The sequence below is a fragment of the Struthio camelus genome, chromosome 1 (assembly GCF_040807025.1).
Source record: "Struthio camelus isolate bStrCam1 chromosome 1, bStrCam1.hap1, whole genome shotgun sequence".
Classification (NCBI taxonomy): domain Eukaryota; kingdom Metazoa; phylum Chordata; class Aves; order Struthioniformes; family Struthionidae; genus Struthio; species Struthio camelus.
In genome coordinates, this window is record NC_090942.1 from 131,604,410 (window position 1) to 131,617,346 (window position 12,937).

Consider the following 12,937-nt stretch of genomic DNA (forward strand, 5'->3'; position numbering starts at 1 on the left):
CTTAACAACTACATGACATAGCTTTCTTTTTTTATTGTCGTAATCTGTTTATCTGATCCTGATTATATATTCATTTCACATGGCTGTGCTCAAATGATGGAAAACAGAACTTTTCTTATTAAATGTTTTCAAATTCTCTTTTTTAAAGAAGGAGATGTACTTTAAATGCCATTATTCTCTTTAATTTGTTTGCATAAGATATTTATGTTCTATGTTATTATCACTTAAAATCAATATAGGATTTTTTTTTAGTACAACCCTCAGATTCACGTATAATGATTACTGCACTACTATATCTTTTTCATTTATTTTGATTGTAAATCAAAACAAAATGGAAATGTAAAAGAAAACAGTAGATTAAATAAATAATAGAAATGCATGTCTCTTCAAGCAAGCATTCTCAGAGAAGAAAAGCAATAGTTCAAGCATCCTGATCACAGAAAATCCTGATGTTTATTTTTAAGTTAAAATCAGATATAGAAAGATGATTTTGGTTAGTTAAAACCAAATTCTTATGATGCAGATAAAGCAGTAGCTGACTGTTTGGAAATACATCTATTGTTTTTTTAGTAACATTACTTGTGGAGAAATACTGTAGAGAGTTTTATCTTTTAAAAATATCCAAATCTGATCCAAAGTCCTGTCTTGCACATTATATACTAGTGACAGTGCCTTTAAAATGATTTACTTTTTACATAGTAGACTGACTATGCTGATTCTAGTATGGAGAGACTATTGAAGTCAGAAGAGATCATTTTCCCTTTACCTATTGAAATTTGTGGGGGTTTTTTTTGCAAAACTTCATTAACACTACACATGGGTTCTTGCATACGCAGCAAGGAATATGAATGCTTCAATCGGATTGAAATTTTTGCTGTTTTCTTCGCACACAGCTATGGTTTTCCACAGCAACATTCTGCTTAAGGAAAACAGTGCATTTGGTTCAGAGGATAGCATGAAAAATACATAGGATACTGTATTTATGTGTTTATGTATGAAAGAACCTACTTCACTTGCCTGTGAAGAAACTAAGAAAAAAATTTAAATTCATGAATTTCCTGTGGCTTGTTTTTGAAAAACAAAACAATTTCATTTTGACAAGCTAGTGAAATGTTTTCCAAGAAACAAACCAGTTATGCTTCTTCAGTTAGTCACGGTGCAATCCACAAAGGTAAATCCAAGTTTGACTTGATTGGACAAAGAACATAGTCTTCTATAATTATAATGAAACATTATTTGTTCACTTTTGCCAATTATTGTGGAATCAATTTCTATTATTTTATCATTTATATCTTAGAAGAATTCATAGATGTACTGTAATAATCTTCCTTACTCTACCATCAACAGTGAGTCCATCTTTTGGCACATAAAAGGTAGTGTGCAATATGCAGGTACACCCATAGCTGGTACTTCCTTGTTAGCTCAATGGGATAAGTTTTCACGTTCTCAAGAGATTGTTCTGGGAGAATAGTCAGGGCGGCCCAGTGTTTCATTCATGTCTGTACTGACAAAATCTCCCTCTAGACAAAGATATTTCCAGGCTCACATCCAAATTTGTTCAGTTTGCAAGTTTACCCTGAAGTGTTTAGGATATTCTGTTTTGCTGGGTCTGTGTATAAGGCTAAAAATCTCAGTTTAATAATGTTGTATGACTCGAAGCTCACCTGGATCTTTTGGAATGAGTGACATTCTCAGTTGTACCACACTTGAAGGTTGTATGGACTGTGAGCTGATGGCGGTCACAAACAGTGAATTGTTCCAGTATTTATCCTAACTGCAAACTGGATGTTATCGTTCTCATACAAGAAACATTGCTCCCACTGCATAGCTGTACAGATCTGATTCTCTTTAGAGACTCAGACTCCAGACAGTCCTTTTTTACATCAAAGTTGTCCTATGGAATACGAGCTACTAATAGAAAAGAGGAGCCTTATATTTCTTTAATGACCTACAGTGACCTAATGACAAAATAAATATGCTATGAGCTTTCTTTAGAGAAGTCCAAAGAGTATATGTAAATGTTACTTATATTTTTCTTGGATTTTTTTACTGGCATGTATGTGCATATTTAATTTGTATATTTGAGATTATCTTCCTAATGTTCACTGAAAGGTGAATTTGTAGATTAAAACTCACAATAATTTATTAGTTTATGCTTCTATAGCTAATGATACTGATGACCAGAAGCAGCCCTATCCTTGATGTCTAGGCACTTGCTTACATTGTCATAGCTTATATTTATGATGTGAATGAAGTGCGACTCAAGCCCAAAGTCAGCTACCAACCACAGTGCTGCCAGTCAGAGCTAAGTTGTGGAGCACTACGTAACAGAACATCTATCCATGTAAAGGCGATTGAGTTTAGGCCTAAACTATCCTTTACCCAGCTACCTTCTGCCCACAATTTCCAAAGATATCCAGAATTCCCCTCTTCTTAGGCTTAGCTTTGTCTAGCTAAGCAGTCACCAGTATTAGGCACAAAAAGCACAGGTCATAGGGCTCAGCCTGCCTGTGCCCGCTCAAAAACTAGTGGTATAAATGTTGTTGTGTGAGCAATTCTGCCTTCAAGAAGGCGTGAGAAATAAGAACAGAGGCCACCCTGTGATGTGCTAGTAGCTGAGCTCTGTGGGGACTGACAGAGAATCAGGAGGATTGATTGGGTCTGTGTATAGGAAGCCAGAGGAGGAAAGAAGGGATAGAAACAGAGGAAATGGCAGGAAAAGCGTTTGAAATATGGCTTGAGGAAAAGGCAAGAAAGGGGGAGTTTTTGGACATAGTGTTATTTTTGAAACCATGAGCAAAGAAGCTATGTCCGGTTGTTAAATTTCATTGCATTTAGTGAAACAAGATTCTGCGGGCTTTGTGGTTTTTTGGTGAACAAATAAAATCGTATCAAAGAATTGGTCAATTCTATCATCATTTTTTCCTCCTAACTGAATCATCCATCCCTAGTTATTATCGAAATGTTCCTTTCTACTACCAGCCAAAAAAACCTGAACGTTATAGAACGTGGATTGCTTTTTACTCATGCATACTGTTTATTTCCTTGTAACATATCACACAGGCCACACACACTGTTTCACTGTCTGTTTTACTAGAGTTGACACAACCCTTGTTCTTACAGGCAATATTTGAATTAAGTGAAGCTGCTTCCTATCAATTATTTTATTTAAAACATTTCTGAAATAGTCTATCCTTAGTTTTAAGTACTTTCCCTGCTTTACCCAATCCTATATTTAGGCCTAACTTAAGTGATGGTGTCCTTTTAGAATATAGGACATAAAGCTGCTGGTAAACGTCATTCATATACTTTGGAAGCTCGGACATAATTATCCGTAGCACCTACCTGCTCTCAGCTGCCTGCTTTGTACTAAGCTGTACTGAGATTTTCAAGGTGTAAAGATAAAACTGATCTTACAATTGGCATCTGTGTTTTCTTGCAGTGTATCCACCCAACAAAACACTAAGAATAACAGGTTCTCCAAAAGACATCTTCCAGGGAAGAAAGGGTCGAGGGGATGGGATTTGGCTGAAATAAAAGAACAAAGAAATGCTTGTAGTAAAATAAAAGAGCAAAGAAATGCTATTTGATTACCTTATTCTCGCATTCTTCTAAAATATGGTTATGATGTCCACATTAAAAGAAATTACTTTTCATATGCTGATTTATAACAGTTTACTCTCAAAAAGTTCTTTCATGGTGGTTCCAATAAAAGTATTTAACAGAGAGGAAGGTTTCTGACTTCAGTATTGGCAAGCAAGAAATCAGAGTCATATTCTTTAGGTGCATATAGTCAAGCCAGTTTGTTGCACGTTTATTTATCAGCCTGTTCATTCTGAGCTTTCTCTGGCATCAGTTAAAGTTAGGAGAAAAAAAAAAACCAAACCTTTTTGACCTCCTTGCCTTTGGATCAAACACATTAAAACTCAGTTAAAGCCCTGAGCATTAGAGATTGTTGCAGGAGCCTTCTTAGTTTTAAACAGAATGTTCCTTAATGAAACAAGTATCTGACTTTAACTGCTGCTTGTTGCTTGTTTAGAACAGAGTCATGTTTTTCACCTCTCTTTGCAGGTGGCCATTGATGAGCGCATCAGGCAACTGCATGAAGCTCACAGGGATTTTGGCCCTACTTCCCAGCACTTCCTTACCAGTGAGTAATTTCCCATTTTTCCTGCTCAGCTTGCACAAACAGTGAATTGATATGTTTTATAGCCACGTGTCAGCTATGGTTGCTATCAGTTTTTGTTTTAAACCACATACATTACAATGTTTTTCTTTCCTTAAATTGCTTGGAGCAGAAAATTGCTAAAGAAGTTCGTATAGTCCAGAGCAGAAGGACTGTATCTACCTGTATTAAGTTTGTTTGCCTATGCATCCATCAATGCAAGGTTGTTTAAAATTTTAAGTAAATACTATTTGGTACTTAGTATTTTACTAATCCTAATAAATTAGGTAATTAATTTTCTATATATCTCATTTTGATAGAATCAGATGAGCTTGTGATATGCAGTATATAAAGACGATCATAGGAGCAGTATGTGTGTCTCTATGTCGTATCAGACAATTAGGTGAATTAACAAAACAAAATCTTCATGCTAAGGATTGACATTCATCTATTAGCACAGTTTCATGACTATATTAAGGATTAAATCTAACCCACAAAAGCCTCTGTTTTGAACACGCAATTCTTTTGCCTTGAGGGAAAAATATACACACATACACCATGAAAAATTGAAGCATATTGCTTGCAATAGCTGCTTTAATACTCCACAGAAATAAAAAATTCATAATCCTCACTACCTACTGTACTTGTGGAAATTAATAATAAATTAATAAAAAAACAGCTGGATAGTCTAGCCAGGTTTTTGTGGTGACAATTTATGTTTTTATTATTGTAGAAAGGAAGCAATACTACTTATTTATTGTTGGACCATTTTACTTAGGAAGGAAGCCTGGCAAGGTGAAGCCCAGTTAAAATATATAATGTTTGATTGTCTGTTATTTGACTTTTGCTTAATCCACTGAAGATACTTCTGAACCAGCCACCAAACAGCTCTTCATCTACTTTGCTTAACTTTAGCTTAGTTATTGTCTGCAAATCAATATTAATAAACTGATGGTATGACTTTTGCTAGGCAGAGATAGAATCTCTTCATGAACAGAGATTTTTAAAACAACATAAGATATAGGTTCTTAGATATTCTCTGATTCAAACAGAAGCTATTTCGGAGTAGTCCTAAAGGACTTTTAGGTAGGAAGTTAGCTTAAACTGTTGTTGCGGTTCTGTATGCTATTAAGTACGTATTTATTATTCCTCTTTACTTCTAGTTATCTAGATATAATGGCTAGATCAATTTATTTCTGTAATTATTGTATTTAATTCTCATTGCTCTGTTGCATTGTATTAAGATTTGGGATATAAAAGGTGGGGGTTTCAGACTACTTTTTTTCTCTAAAGGAGACAGAAAACTTTCTCTAGTTTACTTAAAGTTAAACTCACATTATTAAGAGATTTCTTCTATACTAACTAAAACATGTAAGCCATGAGAGACAAGAGGCATAAATTGAAACAAGGGAGGTGCAGGCTGGAGGTAAGGCGAAACCTCCTCTCCGAGGCCAGCAGGCGCTGGTGCCGGCTGCCCCACATGGCCGCGCAAGCTCCATTCCCGGCGGTTTCGGCCCCGGCTGGTCAATGGCCCATACCAGCCTGGGCCGCTGAGGCCGCCCGCGATTCCTGGCAGGAGCCAGGCTGGAGACTTCCTGAGGTCCCCTCTAACCTGAATTATCCTGTAATCCTATGTGATAAGCACACTTTGTTTATTGAGGGGCTGGTGAAAGAAAAACAGATGCAAAACTCCATTCCCACCCGAGTGCAATGTGCATCTTGCAGAATTTGTCTCTGTCAGACTTTTTCCACAAATTTTGATTTATACTGTTTACAACTCAATTTCGGTTGATCTTCATGCTGGGAACTTCGACAAATGTGCTTTATTTTATTAACTGGAATCCAGTTTAAATTTAATGGACTAAGTCTTGCAGTTTTCTTCAAATTGCAGGACTCATTTTTAATAGAAAAAAAAAAAGTAGACATTACTTACAAACTCTTAAAAGGAGATTATTGGAGCTGTAGCATCCATGACTCCTTACACACTTGGTTTACCTGTTCCAAATCAGAAATACTCAGCCCCGAGAAGAAATAAAGCCTGGCAAGAAAAAATACTTTTGGTTTTGCAGGATTTGACCACTAAGCAGAGCAGCAAAGGGATCAAAAGCATAGTGGAAAAGTTGGCATAAGGACCGCAATTAAATAAACTTTTATACAGCTCTGCATAAAATGTAATTGCCTGTAACATTCCTACCCGACCTCCCCCACACCACAGTTTCATCAAGGATATTTTGAAGTACACTGAAAGACAACTTGAAACACCTTCAAAGCTCCAAGGCAGTGGCTAAAATGAAGCTTCCTAAATGCCGTGTCTTTTCTATTGTACTTCAATTAGATAAAGTAAACATTAGAACTATTTAAGAGATTATATCAGCAGAAGAGAACAGGCACAGGATAATGGTCTCCTACGTGCAGAGAGGCAACCTATCCAGGCATTTATCAGAAATAGATGTTACTGTTATCTTATAGCTGCATTCACAGTGGAGGAGAGATCAAACTCTTTTTCAACTGATACTGCATTGTAATTTTGGATAGAAATTGTTTTTAATTAGTAAACCATTTTTTCACTGATAAAAGCGTCCTGCCCACAGAGTGAGAAAAGCAAAGGGGAAAAATCAGAAGAGTGGAAACCTCGATGGGGTGAATTGTAAATTCAAAACAGAGTCTGCGTTTGCTGTATCAGCACAGTGCAGGCTAGCAATAGTTCAACTCTGCATGTTCTTTTATCAAAAAATGAGTCTTTGGAAAAATAGCCTTATTTTTGTAATTTCTGCTAAGTTTTAGAAATCTCTTTCAGTTAACTCTTAGTTCCTGGGAATAATTCATCAGTGCAGTATACTTGACTGCAAGTCAGATCTGCGAGGATGGAGCATGAGAGAAGTGTAGGTATATGACATGCATGCAATACGTAAGCAGATGCCTGTTTTTCTTATGTGATATACAATTGATTTTAGGGAAAAATCCTCAGAGAAAGAAAAACAATGAATTGTAGTGTATGTAGTAAGCAAAATTATATGATAATCTTCAAGAGAACCTGGAGTTCCAGGTCACCAGAGTGACCTGGACTGTATTATTACGCTGAACACAGTGTTGTTCTCTGTGCTTCTGCTGCAACAGCCAGGCATCTTGTGTGACCTTTATGTCCTAGACCCATTCTGCCTTATTACTGATAAAGCAGATCAATTTAAAAGTTGCTCAGTTTTAAGATAGCCACCTCTTTCAGCCCGCCAACAATTAGTGGGACACGGAGATGATATGTTCTTCTGTGTTCTAGCCAGAGCCAGCAAAGAGTGGAAAACATTCTGGTTGCTTTTCACCACTGGAGGATTACTTTAGGAAAAGGAGCTAGGTCAAAACACATTGGGTCTGAAAACAGCCAAAATATTGAGGAAGAATGGACATATGTGTAGTGTATTTGTTTGCTTGTTCTCTTTCTCTTACATCTAAAGAGAAGTTAAGTAACTAAAGCACTGAAAATATCTATAGAATCTGTCCCAAACGTAATTGTTCAGTCGCTGAAAATTGCCAGTGCATCTTTAAGTCCCATGTTTTGTAAGCATCAGGTTCCAAAAGCATCGTACTCCTCAGTATCATATACTATTTTACATGCTTTCCAAGTAGCACCTCTGCTGCAACCCTGAACTGATGGAAGCATATCTGTTGGAGAGGTAGCTCTTCAGCAGAGATACTGCCAGCGCCTTTGCCATCCAGCATTAGTGTTATTTTTAATATCTGTACTTTTGGGGATGAACAGATCAAACATAAGGATTGCCAACAGGAACAGGGCAGGTCAAATGAAAATGGATTAATGGCTTGTAAATGATCTTTCAGTGCAGCAACGGCAAATGGAATCCATGTTGGATCAGTCTAGCAGTGACAACAGCTCGGAAAATAAAATGAATCCTGATAATTCCGCTCTCTGGACTTATTTTGTAAGTTCAGCTCACAAAGTGTTTTGAGCTAAGGAGCTAAGATGAACATTAAATCAATGCAAACTGCTTTAAGTAAGGAAAATTCCTTGGATATTTCATACCCTTTCTTATTTATTCTCCAGCCACAATCAATTCATCCCTCAAATTCGATATCAACTTTTCCCCTACCATCCATATTTGTTCTTCTTGAGGTACTAGTGATGATCAGCTCCAACTGTGTTTGTATACTTACTTAAATTAAATTTTGGTTTTTTTTAGAGGTGTTCTGCCTTCTTACGTAGTTCTACAAAAGGGTTGGTATTGTAGTTCAAGTTTTCATAAGAAGCAGCAACTGAATTATATTTCTCTCCTACTTGGAAGAAATAAACGTATCAGCTGCCAATCGGTGGTAATGGCTTTTATAAGATTGTTATTAATTTGTACATAGAAATTACAGCATCATCTGTCTGCTTGTACATGGCTGGAACTAAAGCTGCATAGGGCTGTTGGAAACCTGGCACAGAAGTAATGGGGGGGGTGAAGTCAGGACGTCAGATTTACCATGTTCTGTGCAAGCCGGGTATCAAGTGTTAGTTGCCATCTCTAAAAAGCAATGATAAAGGAGCCAGCATCCACTTGGGTTCCACTTGGTTATCCATCAAGGCTTTGGGCTCCCACCAGCTATAAAGAACTCTCAGTAAAACTGGCCCTTACTTATCTGCTAGTACATGAGCTCTCCTCCCCCCAGGCCTCCTATACCTCTTTGCTGGGCTCTTTCACCTCAGCCCTTGATTTTCTGATCAGTCCTTCATGCTTCCTTAAGCTTTTTTCACTCTGCCAGTCTCCACAGAATCACAGCTTTTCCTCAGTTTATCCCTTGCCACCTTACCAAGGACTGAGGCTCTCAGCATTATCAGAAATAGTTGTGAAGATATAGCTTAATAAATGGTATTATGCATGCAAGACATTGTATCATGAACATACGGAAGGAGCTTATAGTTGTTGAAAGTTTTGCTGTTCAATTGCAAGGATCTAAATCAGTGTGTGAAAAAGCTGTGAAATTTCTCCTTTCTGTTAAAGAGAAATTGGTAAATATTTAGCAAAGTCATCTAAAAGGTCTGTGATCCTTTCATGGATGGTGGTGCTTAATTTGGAAATGAAATACAGTAACTGAAGTGTGAAAAAGAGGACCTGCAATCCCAATTTAAGTGCAAATTTCAGCATAATGCCAAATTTGGAGTTTTTAGTGACTCCTCTGGAATAGTGATACTTCTTTGACCTCTTTACTTAGATCTCTGATGCTGCCTCTTACAAAGAATGGGATTCATTGTCTCTTGACAGTGTGTATTTTTCAAAATAGTTATTACTTCTTTTTGAGATGCAATAATGAGAGGTAGGATTGGTGACAGATCTTTCAGTCATTTCCTGTGTTAACCAGCCTGCCATCCATCCAATTTTTAATGTTGTAGCTCATTCACATGCAGCATATGTGATCACTAAAAAACAGATAGTACTACAACTTTTAAAAACATAAGCAAGCCTTGAAATTTACTGTCCAGTGCCTGCAGGAGACTCTAAGGAGCGTGTACAGTGTGTCAGTGAGTGACTCCATGAAATAGTGCTCAGATGTAGCTGACAGTGTCCTACAAGCTTGTCTGAGAAATCACAGGTGCCTGATGCAGCCTGTGATTCCCAGGCTCTGACTGCTCAGAGAACTCGGATATTTATCGAGGTAAAGAACCTAGAAACACGAGGAACAGAAAGAACACCTGGGTTTGCAAGTCTAAAAGGCCTGCTTTACATCTAGCTAACATTTTGTGACGTGTATTTCAGAAGCTATAAGCGTCTGCTCCCTGCAGGCTGCAAGACACTGGATATGTCAACACCAGACTTCTAAATCTGCGGCGTCCCTAAATAGCCCATGCTAGGAACTATATTTTAACTGGGGATCCCTAAAGATGCTTTTCCATTTCAGGCGTCTTAGCAATAACAGTACTATCTTCAAAATGAAATGAAGCAGGCATAGCAGTTTCCGTTCAGAAACAGAAAGGATGGGAAAGCTGGAGCCAGCAGTTTCTGTTACAGGCGCTGGTGCATTTTGTGTTAGACAATTGTTGGTTCATAACGAAAACCATGATCATAGGAGCAGGTTATATAACCTAGCAGCTCTGAGCTTTGTCCTGAGAAGGGGACCTAGGCTATATAACCTACTCCTACAATCATGTTTTTCTGCTAGGGTTCAGAACTGTTTATTTTCTTCTTTCTGGACCTTTGTGTTTTCCTTTCCTTAGTTTTTTGTTGTTCAGGCCACTCTCCTGAGAAATTCGAGAGGTGGCTCTGAATTTCTTCAAGCTGGGAGAGAAGTGAAGTACTAATGTCTCCCGCTTTCTGTGTGAGCGCTTAGATTATCATGCAAGACACAAAGATTACTGAAGCTCTTTCTTGCACGTGCAGACATGTCTTTAAAAGGGCAAGTCCTTCTAATTAAGATATATATCTCTAAAAATGACCGGCTTTCGGACTCTAAGGATACGTTACCCATCCACCTGGTAGATGATTTTCCAGTACTAACAGCAACATCTTTCTCTCCCTTATTTCTCATTGCATACATTAGATTATTTTATATTGTCTTCCAGCTGTCACTTTTGACATGCAAACATCAAAGACCATCTCCATTCATCCCTCTCATTGGAGATACATGATGTAATATTTTTAGATACCACATCAAATACCTTGAACTGAAAATAGTTACCAGGAAGTAATATAAAGATACAGGATAGGTAGTCCAAAAAGAATCAGCCTATCTCTGAGAACTCTTTGGAAGCAAAGAAGTAATTTTGTAGCACTTAAATTTGGTCAGGATAGCTGGAGGGGACTGATTACTAGAAAACTTTTCTTTTTTCTGCTTTCATATAGAGGCGAAATGGCTGCATATGCCTCGGCTCAGATCTTGAGTGCTGGCCATTTCTTAGCTCCACGGGGTATATCTTACATGACCCCAAGGTTTCTGGAGAGGCAGAGCTCAAGCTCTAGAACTCAGATTGTAAGAAAAATCTGGGACTTCTGTGAATGTAACAGAATGCATTAAAGCACTATCTGGTGTTGGAAAGCAAGACCGTGCTATCATATATGGAAGACACCAATGTACAGCATTAAGTAATACAGCTTCTCGCTAAACAGGGAAGGAGGTCACCTGTGTGCTCAACCTGTAAACAGCCCACTCCTGGAGTGAGTAACTTCCTTATTTGATTGGCCCTGTGGAGGATCCTTTAGTGCTTAAGGGGCATACACTCCCATCTCCACATTCTGGAAAACCCTGCTGAGGAAATCAGCCAAGTTTGCAGGGGCCTAGTAACCAGGCTGGATTTCCCCTGTAGCTAACTGTGCTGAGTGCTGAAAGGTGAGGAGCAACCTTCGTTCCTACTCTGTCATGGGATTGGTTGCCTAGTTTCGTTGCTTTTACTCTAAACTTTTGATCTTAATGCTGTAACCCTTTCAAAAATCTAGATGCGAATACTCATTTCTGTAGGGAGAGCAACTTTCAATTTATCCGCCAGGAACTGAGAACTGCTTTAGATTGCAGTTCAACTACAAACCCACTTTTAGTAAGTGGAAGACTTTATTCTCTTACAGTTCTGAAACTTTTTAAAGAGTACAAAATAAATGCTCTTAAAGAAGGAAAAAAAGCATTGTTAAAGCACCAAGAGTGCAAACCTTCACTTCAGAGGTCTTGCCATTATTACTATCATGGTGAATTTGTAATTGTGCTTGGCAACAATTTAAGCTGAAGACTTGTATAATGGGTACATCGTGTTTAAAATTAAAGTGTCTTGAATCTGTTTCTTCCTTGTTTAGAATATCATCCTTCTTTAAAATTCCTACCATTGTTCTACCTTGACCAGAGCAACGCTTTTGGTAGCAATAGGTTTGCCTGACTGGTAGAATTTTTTAAGAGAAATACAAAATTGGCCTATTGTGAGAATCTTTTTATTCTTATTTTTGGGATAAACTTAATAGAACTTAATTTTCAGTATATCAAAAAGTATGTCATCAGCCCTTCTCATCACCAGCCCTTCTCTTGTGGACTTTATATTTTCTATTGTATTTCTTTGTCAGAAAGACTACAGAGAGCCTCTCCATAAACTGATTGATATATTAGATTCACTATGAAATAGAATTTATGCAACTGTAGTTTTATAACTGTTTTTTCCTCCTCCCTGTAATTTTGTGCTAAGTGACTCTTTCCACTATAACACGTTGGAATTCAAATTTCTAAACAAAATGGTAAAGCTAGTTTTCAAAGAATGAAGGATGTTCTCCCCGTGCTTTCAGCTGCAAACACACATCTCTTCCATGAAATCAGTAGCTGGTGTTTGTGAAAAATGGTTTCCATTAAAAAATACTTTAAGATGGTAATTAAAGATAATTCATTCTAAAATATCTGTCTCTTGCTTTGTTGCTTTTCATTTGTCACGACTTCAAAAATATTATGTAATATTTATTTTAAAGCAGGGTTTAAGGGTTTTTTGTTTTTTGTTTTAGGAAAACTTTTTTTGACAGCATCCTAATTAATTTCTGTATTTTATTTTGGCATAGTAAATAATCTTATATTCAGCAATAATTTGCATGCAATCATATGCTATTTTTTACTCTTAAAATTAAGAGTGTAAGAGCCATAGTATGGGTTATTGCTTAGTGTATGTGTCTTGTCTACAGTACTATGCTGCTAAGAAAAAATCTGCTTTGTATTTTTGTTAATCTTTTTGAAGTAATATTTGACTGGTGATACCTATAAGAAAACACCTAATTTTTTACACTGCCAAGGTTGGCTGTGAAGTATTTAATCGTATGTCCATGTTGT

The 12,937-nt window shown here is 37.3% G+C and overlaps 1 protein-coding gene across 10 annotated transcripts in view; it reads left to right on the forward strand.

Annotated features, from left to right (window-relative positions):
* Positions 1–12,937, forward strand: part of DMD (dystrophin) — a 1,217,172-nt gene that overhangs the window by 1,076,576 nt on the left and 127,659 nt on the right. For all 10 annotated transcript variants that reach the window (XM_068917030.1, XM_068917051.1, XM_068917057.1 and 7 more), the window contains one exon: positions 4,072–4,150. In XM_068917030.1, coding sequence (XP_068773131.1) covers positions 4,072–4,150 — 79 coding nt within the window. The remainder of the gene's footprint in view (positions 1–4,071; positions 4,151–12,937) is intronic.